Raw genomic sequence first — 22,753 nt, forward strand, 5'->3', positions numbered from 1 at the left:
TAGTTAGTAATCAGTATATATAACTATATTCTGTAGTTAGTAATCAGTATATATAACTATAGTCTGTAGTTAGTAATCAGTATATATATCTATAGTCTGTAGTTAGTAATCAGTATATATATCTATAGTCTGTAGTTAGTAATCAGTATATATATCTATAGTCTGTAGTTAGTAATCAGTATATATATCTATAGTCTGTAGTGTTAGTAATCAGTTAGTATATATACTATAGTCTGTAGTTAGTAATCAGTATATATATCTATAGTCTGTAGTTAGTAATCAGTATATATAACTATAGTCTGTAGTTAGTAATCAGTATATATAACTATAGTCTGTAGTTAGTATATATAAGTCTGTAGTGTTAGTAATCAGTATATAACTATAGTCTGTAGTGTTAGTAATCAGTATATATAACTATAGTCTGTAGTGTTAGTAATCAGTATATATAACTATAGTCTGTAGTTAGTAATCAGTATATATAACTATAGTCTGTAGTGTTAGTAATCAGTATATATAACTATAGTCTGTAGTGTTAGTAATCAGTATATATAACTATAGTCTGTAGTGTTAGTAATCAGTATATATAACTATAGTCTGTAGTTAGTAATCAGTATATATATCTATAGTCTGTAGTTAGTAATCAGTATATATATCTATAGTCTGTAGTTAGTAATCAGTATATATATCTATAGTCTGTAGTTAGTAATCAGTATATATATCTATAGTCTGTAGTTAGTAATCAGTATATATATCTATAGTCTGTAGTTAGTAATCAGTATATATAACTATAGTCTGTAGTTAGTAATCAGTATATATATCTATAGTCTGTAGTTAGTAATCAGTATATATATCTATAGTCTGTAGTTAGTAATCAGTATATATAACTATAGTCTGTAGTGTTAGTAATCAGTATATATAACTATAGTCTGTAGTCTGTAGTTAGTTAGTATATATAACTAAGTCAGTAATATATATATCTATAGTCTGTAGTTAGTAATCAGTATATATACTATAGTCTATAGTCTGTATATATATCTATAGTCTGTAGTTAGTAATCAGTATATATATCTATAGTCTGTAGTTAGTAATCAGTATATATATCTATAGTCTGTAGTTAGTAATCAGTATATATATCTATAGTCTGTAGTTAGTAATCAGTATATATATCTATAGTCTGTAGTTAGTAATCAGTATATATATCTATAGTCTGTAGTTAGTAATCAGTATATATAACTATAGTCTGTAGTTAGTAATCTGTAGTTATAATATATCTATAGTCTGTAGTTAGTAATCAGTATATAACTATAGTCTGTAGTTAGTAATCAGTATATATAACTATAGTCTGTAGTGTTAGTAATCAGTATATATAACTATAGTCTGTAGTGTTAGTAATCAGTATATATAACTATAGTCTGTAGTGTTAGTAATCAGTATATATATATAACTATAGTCTGTAGTGTTAGTTCAGTATATATAATCAGTAATATATATATATCTATAGTCTGTAGTTAGTAATCAGTATATATAACTATAGTCTGTAGTGTTAGTAATCAGTATATATAACTATAGTCTGTAGTTAGTAATCAGTATATATATCTATAGTCTGTAGTTAGTAATCAGTATATATATATATCTATAGTCTGTAGTTAGTTAGTAATATAACTATAGTCTGTAGTTATATCAGTATATATCTATAGTCTGTAGTTAGTAATCAGTATATATAACTATAGTCTGTAGTTAGTAATCAGTATATATATCTATAGTCTGTAGTTAGTAATCAGTATATATATCTATAGTCTGTAGTTAGTAATCAGTATATATATCTATAGTCTGTAGTTAGTAATCAGTATATATATCTATAGTCTGTAGTTAGTAATCAGTATATATAACTATAGTCTGTAGTTAGTAATCAGTATATATATCTATAGTCTGTAGTTAGTAATCAGTATATATAACTATAGTCTGTAGTTAGTAATCAGTATATATATCTATAGTCTGTAGTTAGTAATCAGTATATATATCTATAGTCTGTAGTGTTAGTAATCAGTATATATAACTATAGTCTGTAGTTAGTAATCAGTATATATAACTATAGTCTGTAGTTAGTAATCAGTATATATAACTATAGTCTGTAGTTAGTAATCAGTATATATATCTATAGTCTGTAGTGTTAGTAATCAGTATATATATCTATAGTCTGTAGTGTTAGTAATCAGTATATATAACTATAGTCTGTAGTTAGTAATCAGTATATATATCTATAGTCTGTAGTTAGTAATCAGTATATATAACTATAGTCTGTAGTTAGTAATCAGTATATATAACTATAGTCTGTAGTGTTAGTAATCAGTATATATAACTATAGTCTGTAGTGTTAGTAATCAGTATATATAACTATAGTCTGTAGTGTTAGTAATCAGTATATATAACTATAGTCTGTAGTTAGTAATCAGTATATATAACTATAGTCTGTAGTGTTAGTAATCAGTATATATAACTATAGTCTGTAGTGTTAGTAATCAGTATATATAACTATAGTCTGTAGTGTTAGTAATCAGTATATATAACTATAGTCTGTAGTTAGTAATCAGTATATATATCTATAGTCTGTAGTTAGTAATCAGTATATATATCTATAGTCTGTAGTTAGTAATCAGTATATATATCTATAGTTCTCAGTATATATATCTATAGTCTTAGTTAGTAATCAGTATATATATCTATAGTCTGTAGTTAGTAATCAGTATATATAATCTATAGTCTGTAGTTAGTAATCAGTATATATATCTATAGTCTGTAGTTAGTAATCAGTATATATATCTATAGTCTGTAGTTAGTAATCAGTATATATATCTATAGTCTGTAGTTAGTAATCAGTATATATATCTATATAGTTAGTAATCATCTATAGTCTGTAGTGTTAGTAATCAGTATATATAACTATAGTCTGTAGTTAGTAATCAGTATATATAACTATAGTCTGTAGTTAGTAATCAGTATATATAACTATAGTCTGTAGTTAGTAATCAGTATATATATCTATAGTCTGTAGTGTTAGTAATCAGTATATATATCTATAGTCTGTAGTGTTAGTAATCAGTATATATAACTATAGTCTGTAGTTAGTAATCAGTATATATATCTATAGTCTGTAGTTAGTAATCAGTATATATAACTATAGTCTGTAGTTAGTAATCAGTATATATAACTATAGTCTGTAGTGTTAGTAATCAGTATATATAACTATAGTCTGTAGTGTTAGTAATCAGTATATATAACTATAGTCTGTAGTGTTAGTAATCAGTATATATAACTATAGTCTGTAGTTAGTAATCAGTATATATAACTATAGTCTGTAGTTAGTTAGTATATAATCAGTATAGTAATCATATATATAACTATAGTCTGTAGTGTTAGTAATCAGTATATATAACTATAGTCTGTAGTAGTTAGTAATCAGTTAGTAATAGTATATATAACTATAGTCTGTAGTTAGTAATCAGTATATATATCTATAGTCTGTAGTTAGTAATCAGTATATATATCTATAGTCTGTAGTTAGTAATCAGTATATATATCTATAGTCTGTAGTTAGTAATCAGTATATATATCTATAGTCTGTAGTTAGTAATCAGTATATATATCTATAGTCTGTAGTTAGTAATCAGTATATATATCTATAGTCTGTAGTTAGTAATCAGTATATATATCTATAGTCTGTAGTTAGTAATCAGTATATATATCTATAGTCTGTAGTTAGTAATCAGTATATATAACTATAGTCTGTAGTTAGTAATCAGTATATATATCTATAGTCTGTAGTGTTAGTAATCAGTATATATATCTATAGTCTGTAGTTAGTAATCAGTATATATATCTATAGTCTGTAGTTAGTAATCAGTATATATATCTATAGTCTGTAGTTAGTAATCAGTATATATAACTATAGTCTGTAGTTAGTAATCAGTATATATATCTATAGTCTGTAGTTAGTAATCAGTATATATAACTATAGTCTGTAGTTAGTAATCAGTATATATAACTATAGTCTGTAGTGTTAGTAATCAGTATATATAACTATAGTCTGTAGTGTTAGTAATCAGTATATATAACTATAGTCTGTAGTGTTAGTAATCAGTATATATAACTATAGTCTGTAGTGTTAGTAATCAGTATATATAACTATAGTCTGTAGTTAGTAATCAGTATATATATCTATAGTCTGTAGTGTTAGTAATCAGTATATATAACTATAGTCTGTAGTGTTAGTAATCAGTATATATAACTATAGTCTGTAGTTAGTAATCAGTATATATATCTATAGTCTGTAGTGTTAGTAATCAGTATATATAACTATAGTCTGTAGTTAGTAATCAGTATATATATCTATAGTCTGTAGTTAGTAATCAGTATATATAACTATAGTCTGTAGTTAGTAATCAGTATATATATCTATAGTCTGTAGTTAGTAATCAGTATATATAACTATAGTCTGTAGTTAGTAATCAGTATATATATCTATAGTCTGTAGTTAGTAATCAGTATATATATCTATAGTCTGTAGTTAGTAATCAGTATATATAACTATAGTCTGTAGTTAGTAATCAGTATATATATCTATAGTCTGTAGTTAGTAATCAGTATATATATCTATAGTCTGTAGTTAGTAATCAGTATATATATCTATAGTCTGTAGTTAGTAATCAGTATATAAATCTATAGTCTGTAGTGTTAGTAATCTGTATACAGTGCCTTGCGAAAGTATTCGGCCCCCTTGAACTTTGCGACCTTTTGCCACATTTCAGGCTTCAAACATAAAGATATAAAACTGTATTTTTTTGTGAAGAATCAACAACAAGTGGGACACAATCATGAAGTAGAACGACATTTATTGGATATTTCAAAAATGTTTAACAAATCAAAAACTGAAAAATTATGATAGAAAATGGACGAAAAACAATACTCTATGTGAGCTTGAATATCAATCGAAAAGAAGTATTCATTATTCAAGATATTTATTCCTCGTTTTGAATTTGACAACATATTATTGATTATACTGTAGTTAGACAATGGAGGCATGGCAAAAACGGCACACTATTCCCTTATATGTTTTGCTAAAGTAGTGCACTATGTAAGGAACAGGGTGCAATTTGTAACACAGCCTATAAGGTAATGGCACTGTTCAAAGTATATACACGGGGATACATAACAACAGTGTCTAGATCTTGACACAATAAATACATAAATAAATTAAATATAGCTATCGATAGAAGTATTTAAAGACATATCATTGTTTCATGGCATTTAGGTTGAGAGAGAGTGAGAGAGAGAGAGAGAGAGAGAGACAGAGAAAGAGAGAAGAGAGAGAGAGAGAGAGAGAGACAGAGGGAGAGAGGGAGAGAGAGACAGAGAGAGAGAGAGAGTGAGAGAGAGAGAGAGAGAGAGAGACAGAGAGAGAGAGAGAGAGAGAGAGAGAGAGACAGAGGGGAGAGGGAGAGAGACAGAGAGACAGAGAGAGAGAGAGAGAGAGAGAGAGAGAGAGAGAGAGAGAGATAGACAGAGAAAGAGAGAGAAAGAGAGAAGAGAGAGAGAGAGAGAGACAGAGGGAGAGAGGGAGAGAGAGACAGAGAGAGAGAGAGAGGGAGAGAGGGAGAGAGAGACAGAGGGAGAGAGGGAGAGAGAGACAGAGGGAGAGAGGGAGAGAGAGACAGAGAGAGAGAGAGAGAGACAGAGGGAGAGAGAGACAGAGAAAGAGAGAGAGAGAGAGAGAGAGAGAGAGAGATCTTTGATGACAATAGGATGATAAATTGAGTCACAGAATAGGAGTAGTTTAGACTCCTCCACTGATGCATTCACTCTCCAGAGAGAAAGAGAGACACACACCCACTAACAGACACACACACACTAACAGACACACACACACTAACAGACACACACACACTAACAGGCACACACACACTAACAGGCACACACACACTAACAGGCACACACACACTAACAGGCACACACACACTAACAGGCACACACACACTAACAGGCACACATACACTAACAGACACACACACACTAACAGGCACACACACACTAACAGGCACACATACACTAACAGACATACACGCATTCACACACACTAACACACACTGAAGTTCCACACACTGATACAGACACTCCCCAGAGAGTGGTAGGGTGTTCTCAGCCTCACACACAGCAGTCGCACGGACACTCACATACACACACTGCAGTCGCATGCTCACACACACACACACACACTGGAGTCGCACGAACGCACGCTGACACACACACACACACATTTCATCTAGCAGCTGGGAGAAGGCGAAACTCACATTCTGAAAACACTTACTCACCCTCTCTCCCTTTCACCCTCAATCTCTCACGCACAATATCTCAACCTCTCTCTCTCTCTCTCTCTCTCCCTCTCTCACCCTCAATCTCTCACGCTCAATCTCTCAACCTCTCTCTCTCTCTCTCTCACACCCTTTCTCTTTCACATACGCACAAACACCGCACACACACACACACACACACACACACACACACACACACACACTGCACAGTAGCTTATTCCATTTGGTTTTAACAGAGGAGAGCAGAACCATTAACATTCGGGTGATACAAAATGGTATTCAACGTTCACCCATGTCTGAGGAGAAGATGTGGAAACTGGTCACTAGGATTAGGAGATAATGACTAAACTGAAGAATTAGGAGATAATGACTAACCCCAAAGAATTAGGAGATAATGACTAACCCCGAAGAATTAGGAGATAATGACTAACCCCAAAGAATTAGGAGATAATGCCTAACCTGAAGAATTAGGAGATAATGCCTAACCTGATGAATTAGGAGTTAATGTCTAAACTGAAGATTTGGGAGATAATGCCTAACCTGAAGAATTAGGAGATAATGCCTAACCTGATGAATTAGGAGTTAATGCCTAACCTGAAGAATTAGGAGATATTGACTAAACTGAAGAATTAGGAGTTAATGCCTAACCTGATGAATTAGGAGTTAATGCCTAACCTGAAGAATTAGGAGTTAATGCCTAACCTGATGAATTAGGAGTTAATGCCTAACCTGATGAATTAGGAGTTAATGCCTAACCTGATGAATTAGGAGTTAATGCCTAACCTGAAGAATTAGGAGTTAATGCCTAACCTGAAGAATTAGGAGATATTGACTAAACTGAAGAATTAGGAGTCAATGACTAACCTTTTATTTGTATTTTTTTTATTTAACTTGGCAAGTCAAACTTAACCTTTCGAACGATAAAGTACGAAGTAACCAAACACTTCAAAATGTGACGTTTGGGAAACAGGGATGAACGTCTAATTCCGACGTGAGAATGTGAGACCTGGTTGCAAATGACCCCCATTTCAATATGGAGGTCACTGCTCCAGGGACCATAGGGAATATGGAGGTCACTGCTCCAGGGACCATAGGGAATATGGAGGTCACTGCTTTTGACCAGAGACAATAGGGAATATGGAGGTCACTGCTCCAGGGACCATAGGGAATATGGAGGTCACTGCTTTTGACCAGAGACAATAGGGAATATGGAGGTCACTGCTCCAGAGACCATAGGGAATATGGAGATCACTGCTCCAGGGACCATGGGGAATATGGAGGTCACTGCTCCAGAGAACATAGGGAATATGGAGGTCACTGCTCCAGAGACCATAGGGAATATGGAGGTCACTGCTCCAGAGACCATAGGGAATATGGAGGTCACTGCTCCAGAGAACATAGGGAATATGGAGGTCACTGCTTTTGACCAGAGACAATAGGGAATATGGAGGTCACTGCTCCAGAGACCATAGGGAATATGGAGGTCACTGCTCCAGAGAACATAGGGAATATGGAGGTCACTGCTCCAGAGACCATAGGGAATATGGAGGTCACTGCTCCAGAGACCACAGGGAATATGGAGGTCACTGCTCCAGGGAATATAGGGAATATGGAGGTCAATGCTTTTAACTAGGGACCATAGGGAATATGGAGGGGGCCTTTTCTTCACTGCTGAGGGTAGAACACTAGAAGCCTTAATAATGGAACATGATTTGGGTGAATTTATGTTGTTTTTCGGACATAAACATCTTTGTTGCTATCGACCGAGACAGTTAGCAAACAAGCCCTTCTGTCCCCCAAAGTCCCCAAAATCACATTACAGTTAGTGGGTCAGTTCCAACTGACACCCTAATCACTGAGTCGTGACCTACTTTTGACCAGAGGCCTGTTCAAACCCTATGGGTCCTGTTCAAACCCTATGGGTCCTGTTCAAACCCTATGGGTCCTGTTCAAACCCTATGGGTCCTGTTCAAACCCTATTGGTCCTGTTCAAACCCTATGGGCCGTGTTCAAACCCTATGGGTCCTGTTCAAACCCTATGAGCCCTGTTCAAACCCTATGGGTCCTGTTCAAACTCTATGGGCCCTGTTCAAACCCTATGGGTCCTGTTCAAACCCTATGGGCCCTGTTCAAACCCTATGGGCCCTGTTCAAACCCTATGGGTCCTGTTCAAACCCTATGAGCCCTGTTCAAACCCTATGGGTCCTGTTCAAACCCTATGAGCCCTGTTCAAACCCTATGGGTCCTGTTCAAACCCTATGGGCCCTGTTCAAACCCTATGGGCCCTGTTCAAAACCTATGGGCCCCGGTCAAAAGTAGTGTACTAAATAGGGAATAGGGTGCCATTTTGGAAGCACACACTCAGTGTGCGAGGACGTTCGTATAACAGATCAATACTGTGTTGTCTACTGTGATGTCACAGCTGTCGTGTGTATGTGGATTGTCAAGGCCATAAGAACACAGAAGTCACTTATATTAATCAAAGTGCCAGTTGCTATCGACTGTAGTCAACGGCTTGTATTGTACCCATCCAACGTCCCTCTGTCCGTCCCTCTGTCCGTCCGTCTGTTCGTTTGTCCGTGCTTCCTGTTGTAGTCAGCGGCGTGTATTGTACCCATCCAATGTCCCTCTGTCCGTCCGTCTGTTCGTCCGTCTGTTCGTCCTTCTGTCCATCCCTCTGTTCGTCCGTCTGTGCTTCCTGTTGAAGTCCGTGGTTTGTAATCACCCATGTAGACAGCCACCCAATGTGTCATTTGAGTTGATCTCTCGGCATGTATAGACACCTAAAGACTCTGTTCATCTCTCTGCAATAGTCCATGGCTTGTAGTCACTGTATAAATAGACAATGTTTCAGTGGTTCTCTCTCCAATAGTCTTTGGCTTGTAGTCACTGTATAAATAGACAATGTTTCAGTGGTTCTCTCTCCAATAGTTATTGTAGTCACTGTATAAATAGACAATGTTTCAGTGGTTCTCTCTCCAATAGTCCTTGGCTTGTAGTCACTGTATAAATAGACAATGTTTCAGTGGTTCTCTCTCCAATAGTTATTGTAGTCACTGTATAAATAGACAATGTTTCAGTGGTTCTCTCTCCAATAGTCCTTGGCTTGTAGTCACTGTATAAATAGACAATGTTTCAGTGGTTCTCTCTCCAATAGTTATTGTAGTCACTGTATAAATAGACAATGTTTCAGTGGTTCTCTCTCCAATAGTTATTGTAGTCACTGTATAAATAGACAATGTTTCAGTGGTTCTCTCTGCAATAGTAATTGTAGTCACTGTGTAAATAGACAATGTTTCAGGGGTTCTCTCTGCAATAGTCCTTGGCTTGTAATCACTGTATAAATAGACAATGTTTCAGTGGTTCTCACTGCAATAGTAATTGTAATCACTGTATAAATAGACAATGTTTCAGTGGTTCTCACTGCAATAGTTCTTGTAGTCACTGTGTAAATAGACAATGTTTCAGTGGTTCTCTCTCCAATAGTAATTGTAGTCACTGTGTAAATAGACAATGTTTCAGTGGCACTCACTCCAATAGTTCTTATATACCCGGACAAAAACCTCCCAACCTTACCATATTCTTAATGTCACATTTTCTTTAAATCTGAAAGCTGAAGCTGGGACACTCCCAGTGCATTTCATTCTGCCAACGGACCTAGGCCTTTTTAACAGTTACAGCATCTGTGTATTGATTTGTGTAAAAACATTTCCAGGATTTGGGACTGTAGTCTATGGTTGATCAGTCACTATATTCTAGGTTGATCAGTCACTATATTCTAGGTTGATCGGTCACTATATTCTAGGTTGATCAGTCACTATATTCTAGGTTGATCAGTCACTATATTCTAGGTTGATCAGTCACTATAGTCTAGGTTGATCAGTCACTATAGTCTAGGTTGATCAGTCACTATAGTCTATGGTTGATCAGTCACTATAGTCTAGGTTGATCAGTCACTATATTCTAGGTTGATCAGTCACTATAGTCTATAGTTGATCAGTCACTATATTCTAGGTTGATCAGTCACTATAGTCTACAGTCGATCAGTCACTATAGTCTATGGTTGATCAGTCACTATAGTCTATGGTTGATCAGTCACTATAGTCTATGGTTGATCAGTCACTATAGTCTAGGTTGATCAGTCACTATAGTCTATAGTTGATCAGTTACTATAGTCTATAGTTGATCAGTTACTATAGTCTATGGTCGATCAGCCACTATAGTCTACTGTTGATCAGTCACTATAGTCTATGGTTGATCAGTCACTATAGTCTATGGTTGATCAGTCACTATATTCTAGGTTGATCAGTCACTATAGTCTATAGTTGATCAGTCACTATAGTCTATAGTTGATCAGTTACTATAGTCTATGGTTGATCAGTCACTACAGCCTATAGTTGATCAGTCACTATAGTCTATGGTTGATCAGTCACTATAGTCTATGGTTGATCAGTCACTATAGTCTATGGTTGATCAGTCACTATAGTCTATGGTTGATCAGTCACTATATTCTAGGTTGATCAGTCACTATAGTCTATAGTTGATCAGTCACTATAGTCTATAGTTGATCAGTTACTATAGTCTATGGTTGATCAGTCACTATAGCCTATAGTTGATCAGTCACTATAGTCTATAGTTGATCAGTTACTATAGTCTATGGTTGATCAGCCACTATAGTCTATGGTTGATCAGTCACTATATTCTAGGTTGATCAGTCACTATAGTCTATAGTTGATCAGTCACTATAGTCTATAGTTGATCAGTTACTATAGTCTATGGTTGATCAGTCACTATAGCCTATAGTTGATCAGTCACTATAGTCTATGGTTGATCAGTCACTATAGTCTATGGTTGATCAGTCACTATAGTCTATGGTTGATCAGTCACTATAGTCTATGGTTGATCAGTCACTATAGTCTATGGTTGATCAGCCACTATAGTCTATGGTTGATCAGTCACTATAGTCTATGGTTGATCAGTCACTATAGTCTATGGTTGATCAGTCACTATAGTCTATGGTTGATCAGTCACTATAGTCTATGGTTGATCAGTCACTATAGTCTATGGTTGATCAGTCACTATAGTCTATGGTTGATCAGTCACTATAGTCTATAGTTGATCAGCCGCATCGTAGTTATAAATGATGTGGTTAACTGTATATGGATAATGGGGAACATTCTGCTGCCCTTTTCATTGACCTGTTAAAGGCTTTTGATACTGTTGATCACTCACTGCTAATTTAGGGTCTTTCCTTATTTGGCCTAGACCAGACTGCATGTAACTGGTTTAAACATGTATTGATATATATATATATATATATAACTCAGTGTCTCTACTGATGATGTTCGATCAGGTTTCCTGGATAATTACGAAAGGTGTCCCGCAGGGATCGATTCTAGGTCCTGTTCTTTTTACTGTTTACATTAATTAACAATATCGACTTGTAACCTGCACTTGTATGCCGGTGATGCTGTTGTGTATTCTATTGCCCAATGACGGTTGACCAGACTCTAACTGAACTACAGTCTGCCTTCAATATATTACAGAGAAACTGAATTGACCTGAAATTAGTATTGAATGCAGGTAAAACTCATTATATGTTGTTCTCTAGAGAGCGTCAAAATAACTCTGATGATTTAATGTCCTTTGGATAGTGTCCATATTGATCGTGTCCCTGCTTACAAATGTCTGGGCATCTGGATAGATGAAAAGCTGTCTTTTAAAAAGCATATTGATGAGTTAGTAAAGTAGCTGAGACTAAAAATTGGCTTATTTTATAGAAATAGGTCCCGCCTCTCTCTACATAGTAGAAAGCAGATTATTCAATCAACGTTCCTATAGGGGATAGACTATGGCAACATCATCAATATTAAATCAGCTGCCACTTCATTATAGCTGACAGATGCAGTTTATCATAGCACACCGGATTTATTATGGCCGACCAATTTTAGTACTCATCGCTGCATTCTCTAACCGGGAAGTTGCTTGGCCCTCTGTGATGTCATCACTGCATTCTCTAACCGGAAGTTGCTTGGCCCTCTGTGATGTCATCACTGCATTCTCTAACCGGGAAGTTGCTTGGCCCTCTGTGATGTCATCACTGCATTCTCTAACCGGGAAGTTGCTTGGCCCTCTGTGATGTCATCACTGCATTCTCTAACCGGGAAGTTGCTTGGCCCTCTGTGATGTCATCACTGCATTCTCTAACCGGGAAGTTGGTTGGCCCTCTCTGATGTCATCACTGCATTCTCTAACCGGGAAGTTGCTTGGCCCTCTGTGATGTCATCACTGCATTCTCTAACCGGGAAGTTGCTTGGCCCTCTGTGATGTCATCACTGCATTCTCTAACCGGGAAGATGGTTGACCCTCTGTGATGTCACAGAGATTGATACATCGCTATGTTTTCATTTATAAAAGCCCTTTTACAAAAATGTCCCACTGTACATCTTTACTAAAATTCAGACATACGACTTACTACACCTGGTCTCAGGGATGGTTAAATCTGGAAATTCCTATGGTCTCTACTGACTTAGGTAAATCAGCTTTTAGTTTTCTTGCACCTTATTTGTGGCACAATTGTCAAAATATTCTTAAATGTGATGTTCTGGTGTCTCTAGGTCAATTCAGAAAAAGCTGATTGTGGACCTTATTACTGATGAATGTGTTTGGGTATTTTGAATTCATATTGATGTGTGTATTTCTGTAATTCAGGGCTCATCTGTAAAAGAGACCTTGGTCTCAGTGTGACTCCCTGATAACAAAAGGTTAAATAAATAAAAATAAATGATGAGATTGGAGAACACATTGGGAGGAATCTTAGACCATTCCTCCATACAGACTCTTTCCAGATCCTTGATATCCTTCCTCTGCCTGGTCACATGTGAATCCATGTGACCTTCATAGAGAGAATATGTTGGCATTTTAAATACAGCCCAATGTATATTGGTCCATGTGACTAGGGAAAGCATTAGGGTCCATGTGACTAGGAAAAGCATCAGGGTCCATGTGACTAGGGAAAGCATTAGGGCCCATGTGACTAGGGAAAGCATTAGGGTCCATGTGACAAGAGAAAGCATTAGGGTCCATGTGACTAGGGAAAGCATTAGGATCCATGTGACTAGGGAAAGCATTAGGGTCCATGTGACTAGGGAAAGCATTAGGGTCCATGTGACTAGGGAAAGCATTAGGGTCATTAGGGTCCATGTGACTAGGGAAAGCATTAGGGTCCATGTGACTAGGGAAAGCATTAGGGTCCATGTGACTAGGGAAAGCATTAGGGTCCATGTGACTAGAGAAAGCATTAGGGTCCATGTGACTAGGGAAAGCATTAGGGTCCATGTGACTAGGAAAGCATTAGGGTCCATGTGACTAGGGAAAGCATTAGGGTCATTAGGGTCCATGTGACTAGGAAAGCATGAGGGTCCATGTGACTAGGGAAAGCATTAGGGTCCATGTGACTAGGGAAAGCATTAGGGTCCATGTGACTAGGGGAAGCATTAGGGTCCATGTGACTAGGGGAAGCATTAGGATCCATGTGACTAGGGAAAGCATTAGGGTCCATGTGACTAAGGAAAGCATTAGGGTCCATGTGACTAGGGGAAAGCATTAGGGCCCATGTGACTGGAGAAAGCATTAGGGTCATTAGGGTCCATGTGACTAGGGAAAGCATTAGGGTCCATGTGACTAGGGAAAGCATTAGGGTCATTAGGGTCCATGTGACTAGGGAAAGCATGAGCGTCCATGTGACTAGGGAAAGCATTAGGGTCCATGTGACTAGGGAAAGCATTAGGGTCCATGTGACTAGGGAAAGCATTAGGGTCCATGTGACTAAGGAAAGCATTAGGGTCCATGTGACTAGGGAAAGCATTAGGGCCCATGTGACTGGAGAAAGCATTAGGGTCCATGTGACTAGGGAAAGCATTAGGGTCCATGTGACTAGGGAAAGCATTAGGGGCCATGTGACTAGGGAAAGCATTAGGGGCCATGTGACTAGGAAAGCATTAGGGTCCATGTGACTAGGGAAAGCATTAGGGTCCATGTGACTAGGGAAAGCATTAGGGTCCATGTGGCTAGGGAAAGCATTAGGGTCATTAGGGTCCATGTGACTAGGGAAAGCATTAGGGTCCATGTGACTAGGGAAAGCATTAGGGTCCATGTGACTAGGGAAAGCATTAGGGTCATTAGGGTCCATGTGACTAGGGAAAGCATTAGGGTCCATGTGACTAGGGAAAGCATTAGGGTCATTAGGGTCCATGTGACTAGGAAAGCATTAGGGTCCATGTGACTAGGGAAAGCATTAGGGTCCATGTGACTAGGGAAAGCATTAGGGTCATTAGGGTCCATGTGACTAGGGAAAGCATTAGGGTCCATGTGACTAGGGAAAGCATTAGGGTCCATGTGACTAGGAAAGCATTAGGGTCCATGTGACTAGGGAAAGCATTAGGGTCCATGTGACTAAGGAAAGCATTAGGGTCCATGTGACTAGGGAAAGCATTAGGGCCCATGTGACTGGAGAAAGCATTAGGGTCCATGTGACTAGGGAAAGCATTAGGGTCCATGTGACTAGGGAAAGCATTAGGGCCCATGTGACTGGAGAAAGCATTAGGGTCCATGTGACTAGGGAAAGCATTAGGGTCCATGTGACTAGGGAAAGCATTAGGGTCATTAGGGTCCATGTGACTAGGGAAAGCATTAGGGTCCATGTGATTGGGGAAAGCATTAGGGTCCATGTGACTAGGGAAAGCATTAGGGTCATTAGGGTCCATGTGACTAGGGAAAGCATTAGGGTCCATGTGACTAGGGAAAGCATTAGGGTCCATGTGATTGGGGAAAGCATTAGGGTCCATGTGATTGGGGAAAGCATTAGGGTCCATGGGATTGGGAAAGCATTAGGGTCCATGTGACTAGGGAAAGCATTAGGGACCATGTGACTGGAGAAAGCATTAGGGTCCATGTGACTGGAGAAAGCATTAGGGTCCATGTGACTAGGGAAAGCATTAGGGTCCATGTGACTAGGGAAAGCATTAGGGTCATTAGGGTCCATGTGACTAGGGAAAGCATCAGGGTCCATGTGACTAGGGAAAGCATTAGGGTCCATGTGACTAGGAAAAGCATCAGGGTCCATGTGACTAGGGAAAGCATTAGGGCCCATGTGACTAGGGAAAGCATTAGGGTCCATGTGACAAGGGAAAGCATTAGGGTCCATGTGACTAGGGAAAGCATTAGGGTCATTAGGGTCCATGTGACTAGGGAAAGCATTAGGGTCCATGTGACTAGGGAAAGCATTAGGGTCCATGTGACTAGGGAAAGCATTAGGGTCCATGTGACTAGGGAAAGCATTAGGGTCCATGTGACTAAGGAAAGCATTAGGGTCCATGTGACTAGGGAAAGCATTAGGGCCCATGTGACTGGAGAAAGCATTAGGGTCCATGTGACTAGGGAAAGCATTAGGGCCCATGTGACTGGCCCATGTGACTGGAGAAAGCATTAGGGTCCATGTGACTAGGGAAAGCATTAGAGGTCCATGTGACTAGGGGAAAGCATTAGGGTCATTAGGGTCCATGTGACTAGGGAAAGCATTAGGGTCCATGTGATTGGGGAAAGCATTAGGGTCCATGTGACTAGGGAAAGCATTAGGGTCATTAGGGTCCATGTGACTAGGGAAAGCATTAGGGTCCATGTGACTAGGGAAAGCATTAGGGTCCATGTGATTGGGGAAAGCATTAGGGTCCATGTGATTGGGGAAAGCATTAGGGTCCATGGGATTGGGGAAAGCATTAGGGTCCATGTGACTAGGGAAAGCATTAGGGACCATGTGACTGGAGAAAGCATTAGGGTCCATGTGACTGGAGAAAGCATTAGGGTCCATGTGACTAGGGAAAGCATTAGGGTCCATGTGACTAGGGAAAGCATTAGGGTCATTAGGGTCCATGTGACTAGGGAAAGCATTAGGGTCCATGTGATTGGGGAAAGCATTAGGGTCCATGTGACTAGGGGAAAGCATTAGGGTCATTGGGGTCCATGTGACTAGGGAAAGCATTAGGGTCCATGTGACTAGGGGAAAGCATTAGGGTCCATGTGATTGGGAAAGCATTAGGGTCCATGTGACTAGGGAAAGCATTAGGGTCCATGTGACTGGGGAAAGCATTAGGGTCCATTTGTGATTGGGGAAAGCATTAGGGTCCATGTGACTTCCCCATCAGGAGAACCTCTTCCATGACTTGCAGAGTTTTCTGAATGACTGGGTTCTGGTCAAAGCGTAATGGACTAAAATATCCATATACTGTAGGTTCATCCATGTTCATATATAGGCCCACATCCCTGTCTTTTCAGAAAGACCTCTTCCCTGACTTGCAGACTAGAATCTTCTGGAATGCTCGTCTGAAGTCCTGGTTGAAGATGGTGTAGATGACGGGGTTGAGGGAGCTGTTGACGTAGCCTATCCAGAAGAAGAACTTAAAAAAGAGACTGGGGATCTCACACGGCGCCCGGCACACTCCATACAGGCTGTAAGCAGATCAAATACGATCAATTAATCAATCAATCAATCAATCAATCCATACATTAAACTAACAGTTGGCTACCACCTGGCTGTAGTCAAACCATTTAAATTTTTGAAGCATTTAGTTGTCGTCCCAAATGCCACCGCCTGATCTCTACAAAGGACCCTACTAAATATAGATGGACACGACCTTAGAGTGAAATCTCACCACACCGACCTTACAGTAAAAAAAAAACACACAATCAAATGACTTAAGAAGCTAAAAAAAAAACTACAGGTAAACAACGAGCGATGCGAGACAAATAATTGGCTCAATGGTGTCTGCTCCTCTTACCTGATGGGGAAAGCTGTTACAGAACTCTGGAGCTTTGGAAAACTTTGTATTACAGTATTACTGTGTAGAATACATAGTACAAATACAGAGTAGAAACCAGTAGAAACACAGTAGAAAAACAGTAGAAACCAGTAGAATCAGTAGAAACACAGTAGAAACCAGTAGAATCAGTAGAAACACAGTAGAAACCAGTAGAAAAACAGAAACCAGTAGAAAACACAGAAACACAGTAGAAACACAGTAGAAAACAGAGTAGAAACACAGTAGAAACACAGTAGAAACACAGAAACACAGTAGAAACACAGTAGAAACACAGAAACACAGTAGAAACACAATAGAAACACACAGTAGAAACCAGTAGAAACACAGTAGAAACACAGAAACACAGTAGAAACACAGAAACACAGAAACACAGTAGAAACCAGTAGAAACACAATAGAAACACAGTAGAAACACAGTAGAAACCAGTAGAAACACAGTAGAAACACAGTAGAAACCAGTAGAAACACAATAGAAACACAGTAGAAACACAGAAACACAGTAAACACAGAAACACGGTAGAAACACAAACACAGTAGAAACACAGTAGAAACCAGTAGAAAGACAATATAAACACAATAGAAACACAGTAGAAACACAGTAGAAACACAGAAACACAGAAACACAGTAGAAACACAGAAACCAGTAGAAACACAGAAACACAGTAGAAACACAGTAGAAACACAAACACAGAAACACAGTAGAAACACAATAGAAACACAGTAGAAACACAGTAGAAACACAAACACAGAAATACAGTAGAGACACAGTAGAAACACAAACACAGAAACACAGTAGAAACACAATAGAAACACAGTAGAAACACAGTAGAAACACAGAAACACAGTAGAAACACAGAAACCAGTAGAAACACAGTAGAAACACAGAAACACAGTAGAAACACAATAGAAACACAGTAGAAACCAGTAGAAACACAACAGAAACACAGTAGAAACACAGTAGAAACACAGTAGAAACACAGAAACACAGTAGAAACACAGTAGAAACACAGAAACAGAGTAGAAACACAGAAACACAGTAGAAACACAGAAACCAGTAGAAACACAGTAGAAACACAGAAACACAGTAGAAACACAGTAGAAACACAGTAGAAACACAGTAGAAACACAGTAGAAACACAGTAGAAACCAGTAGAAACACAATAGAAACACAATAGAAACACAGTAGAAACACAGAAACACAGTAGAAACACAGAAACACAGTAGAAACACAGTAGAAACACAGTAGAAACACAGTAGAAACACAGTAGAAACACAGTTAAAACACAGAAACCAGTAGGAACACAGTAGAAACACAGAAACACAGTAGAAACACAGTAGAAACACAGTAGAAACACAGTAGAAACACAGTAGAAACACAGTAGAAACACAGTAGAAACACAGTAGAAACACAGTAGAAACACAGTAGAAACACAGTAGAAACACAGAAACACAGTAGAAACACAGAAACCAGTAGAAACACAGAAACACAGTAGAAACACAGTAGAAACCAGTAGAAACACAATAGAAACACAGTAGAAACACAGTAACACAGAAACACAGTAGAAACACAATAGAAACACAGTAGAAACACAGTAGAAACACAGTAGAAACACAGAAACACAGTAGAAACACAGAAACACAGTAGAAACACAGAAACACAGTAGAAACACAGAAACACAGTAGAAACACAGTAGAAACACAGTAGAAACCAGTCAAAACACAATAGAAACACAATAGAAACACAGTAAAAACACAGAAACACAGTAGAAACACAGTAGAAACACAATAGAAACCCAGTAGAAACACAGTAGAAACACAGTAGAAAGACAGAAACACAGTAGAAACACAGTAGAAACACAGAAACACAGTAGAAACACAGTAGAAACACAGTAGAAACCAGTAGAAACACAATAGAAACACAGTAGAAACCAGTAGAAACACAGTAGAAACACAGTAGAAACACAGAAACACAGTAGAAACACAGAAACAAGGTAGAAACACAGTAGAAACCAGTAGAAACACAATAGAAACACAGTAGAAACACAGTAGAAACACAGTAGAAACACAGAAACACAGTAGAAACACAGCAGAAACACAGAAACACAGTAGAAACACAGAAACACAGTAGAAACACAGAAACACAGTAGAAACACAGAAACACAGTAGAAACACAGAAACACAGTAGAAACACAGTAGAAACACAGTAGAAACACAGTAGAAACACAGAAACACAGTAGAAACACAGTAGAAACACAGAAACACAGTAGAAACCAGTAGAAACACAGTAGAAACACAGTAGAAACCAGTAGAAACACAGTAGAAACACAGTAGAAACACAGTAGAAACACAGTAGAATACCTGTAGCTGAAGAAGAAGGGGAACCAGCAGATCACGAAGACTCCCATCACCACCGCCAAGACGAAGGTAAACCTCTTCTCCCTCGCCGCTGTTATTTTCTTCCTGTTGACGGTGCTCCGCCGTTTCCTACGGGACGAAAACAGCTCGATGGACTTAGAGCTGGCACGCGACTTCTTGCTCTCTGAGCGTTTGGACGAAGCCAAGCTGCTCTTCCTGCTTCCTGTAGACTTCCTTCTCTCTGAAGGTTTGGAATCCTTCTTGTCGTCATGGTGGTGGTGGTGGTGGTGGTGATGCTGATGGGAAGAGGAAGAGGAATGGGAATGTTTTTTGGCGGATGTGGGTTTTTCGTCCGACGAGCTGCTGTCGTCAAAGTCGTCTCCATCGTCGGGGTCGGGGGTTAATTTGGGTTCGTTGGGTAACATCCCCTGTGGCACCGGCGTCTTCTGCTGGCTCTGGCAGTGCCCGTTCTCCCGGGCAAATCCTCCACCGCTACCGTTTTCCTTCAGAGATCCTCCGCACCCCTCCTCCTCGCCCCCCTGCCCTAACCCGTTAAAGTGTAACGGGGCAGTTCCGTTGTCCTCCACCTCTCTCTTCTTCTCCGACATGGTCCTCGTCCGCGTCTTAGCAACCTGGTAGATCCTGATCAGAAGAAGATTCATCAATTACATTTAGTCACGCATAACACTAGATAGTATACTAGATAGGGGAACAGGGTTCCATTTAGCCCTACACACTAGATAGTATACTAGATACTAGATGCACTAGAAGTGCACTACATTAGGTGGGTTTAATTAAAGGGGGAGAAGTCAACTCACCTGATGTACACTAGTATCATGATAACGCAGGGAGCGAAGAAGGATCCTATGCTGGAGTAGAGAATATACCAGGTCTCATCGTTCAGCCGACACTGAGGACTGATCTCCCCTCCGCTGCTCCTGTCCATGGAGATCAACGGCGGAAAGGAAATAACGGCCGAGATCAGCCAGACCACCACGATCATCCCGTTTAGCCGTGTAGGAGTCCGCTTCTGGTTGTATTCTATCGCCTGGGTGATCGACCAGTAACGATCGAGACTGATAGCGCACAGGTGAACTATAGACGACGTGCAAAAGAGGACGTCCAACGCCAAGTAGATGTCGCACCAAACTTTCCCGAAGAACCAGTAGCCCATGAGTTCGTTAGCTAAAGAGAAAGGCATGACGAGAGTAGCCACTAGGATGTCCGCGCTGGCCAGGGACACCAGAAAGAGGTTCTGAGGCGGTTTGAGAGCGCGGCTGGTCAACACCGCGATGACCACCAGCACGTTGCCCACAATGGTAAACAGGATGAGAAAGCCCACGACTACCGTCAGTCCGGTTATGGAGAGGAGAGAGTACTCACTGTCCCCGGTAGCCGAGGAGTTGGTGTATGTGCTATTCCGCTCGTCCACCACCCCGGAGAAATTCAAGAAATCCATTATTTTAATTAACCACTCATGCACGAGGGTAAAAACAAAGAAAATAAAAAATTCAGGGAAATAATGTGTTATTCGCTAGCACACATCCGCGAAGGGTTAGTTATATTTCACATGTCTTTGGAGAAAAACGCTGAAATCACACCGTCCCTTTTCCCTTCTCTCTCAGCCCTCTCTCTCTCTCTCTCTCTCTCCCACCTGCCTCTTATATTCAGCGTTGTCATCTCCAATCTGCTCCGAGACAGAAACGGACTAAATCAGAACAGTATTCAAAAATACTCAGAAGACAACCTGTCATAGGTGTTAAGATTCGACATAACTTAATCACCAGCAGGACAAATCAGTTAGATCCCATCCACGCGTCCTCGGCGGGTAGTAAATGTCCTCCTCCCTGCTGCATCCTGGAGCTGCTACACCGAGTGTCCTGCTCGAGAGGATTGTAATATCCACGTGCTGTTCGCATTTAAACTCACCCGGGGGAGCGGGAGAAGAGAGAGAGGAGATAGAGAGGGTGGGGTGTCATGACCCGTGTTAATTGATACCACATATATATACCGCACCAGTTGATGTAGTTACTGTCATGTGTGAAGACCAGCTATTAGTGTGTGTGCTGTATTGGAGGGCCTAAACTCAACTTTAAAACACTTAATAAATATCTAAAAATTTTGTGAAAATCTAATTCTGACTTGAGACTGTGAGAGATGGTAGATGATGTCAGTGCTCAATGATTGCCAGACAGTTTAAGTCCCAAATGCCCACCCCCTCCCTTTTCCCCACATATACAGTGCACTGCTTTTGCTCAGAGACCATCATATTTAATCCACGTTGTGTATTATCAGTAGGTGTCTCTCTGTCCCGAGCTGTCAAAACGGAACAGACTGGCGCATCGTAGAACGTTTCATTCCAAGAAGAATGCGCTCGAGGTGTGTCTCCTCCTCGCGTACATCGCAGACTGCATCGGTTTGTTCCGTCCACTCGCTGGAGGTCACTATAGTAAAGGCGGCTATTCCCGGACCGGAGAGAGGAGATGATTCGACACCGTAACGGGCCGGTAATATATAACTCAAGTGTAAACATGAAACATGAGAACCAAATACATGGTCTACCGCTGCGTTTATCTGTTGATTAAAACCTGTTCGTTCAGCCGAGTCACAGTCCGACAGCATAATAAATACACACACACACACACACACACACACACACACACACACACACACACACACACACACACACACACACACACACACACACACACACACACACACACACACACACACACACTGAATAATTGATAGAAACGAGTAGCTGCCTGACGCTGACCTTGCCTCGTCAGGGAAATATATGAGTACATAGTCGCGGGAATTCATTTTTTTTTTTTTTGCCAGCTGAAAAAGTCTGTGTCAGTCCGCTAATACAGGACTAGTAAAGGCCCAGCACCCTACTTTTGTGAATATATATATATATATATTCGTGTTTAACAACATTTGTAAATTGAGTCTGATAAATATCTGTATAAAACATTTCATCTGATCATACTTGTGGAATATAAAAATTCTCGCGTGATATACGTTTTTCAGTTTCTTGAAATACTTAACAAACAGCAACTTATCCCTATGTGAAAATTGATTTGGGCTCGTTGGAAAACAGCCCCGGTGGTCCCGGCGTCTTCTGCTGGCTCTGGCAGCGCACGTTCTCCGGGGC

General features: G+C 39.3%; 1 protein-coding gene across 1 annotated transcript; it reads right to left on the reverse strand.

The window, feature by feature from the left end:
- Positions 1-16,644: 16,644 nt before the first annotated feature.
- Positions 16,645-21,234, reverse strand: LOC121845046 (alpha-2C adrenergic receptor-like). Its single transcript, XM_042315752.1, has 3 exons — positions 20,415-21,234; positions 19,600-20,238; positions 16,645-16,871 (listed from the first exon to the last, which is right to left on the reverse strand). Exons 1-3 carry the CDS (start codon positions 21,053-21,055, stop codon positions 16,694-16,696), a joined length of 1,458 nt encoding a protein of 485 aa, XP_042171686.1. The 5' UTR covers positions 21,056-21,234; the 3' UTR covers positions 16,645-16,693.
- Positions 21,235-22,753: the final 1,519 nt, after the last annotated feature.

This window comes from Oncorhynchus tshawytscha, unplaced genomic scaffold, assembly GCF_018296145.1.
Source record: "Oncorhynchus tshawytscha isolate Ot180627B unplaced genomic scaffold, Otsh_v2.0 Un_contig_527_pilon_pilon, whole genome shotgun sequence".
NCBI lineage: Eukaryota > Metazoa > Chordata > Actinopteri > Salmoniformes > Salmonidae > Oncorhynchus > Oncorhynchus tshawytscha.

Excerpts from the sequence above, each read along its gene's own strand:
- LOC121845046 (XM_042315752.1), bottom strand. The coding sequence starts at position 21,055 with ATGGATTTCTTGAATTTCTCCGGGGTGGTGGACGAGCGGAATAGCACA. Across the intron at positions 20,239-20,414 it reads ATGATACTAGTGTACATCAG|GATCTACCAGGTTGCTAAGA; the intron begins GTGAGTTGACTT and ends TCTTCTGATCAG. Across the intron at positions 16,872-19,599 it reads CCCTTCTTCTTCAGCTACAG|CCTGTATGGAGTGTGCCGGG; the intron begins GTATTCTACTGT and ends ATCTGCTTACAG.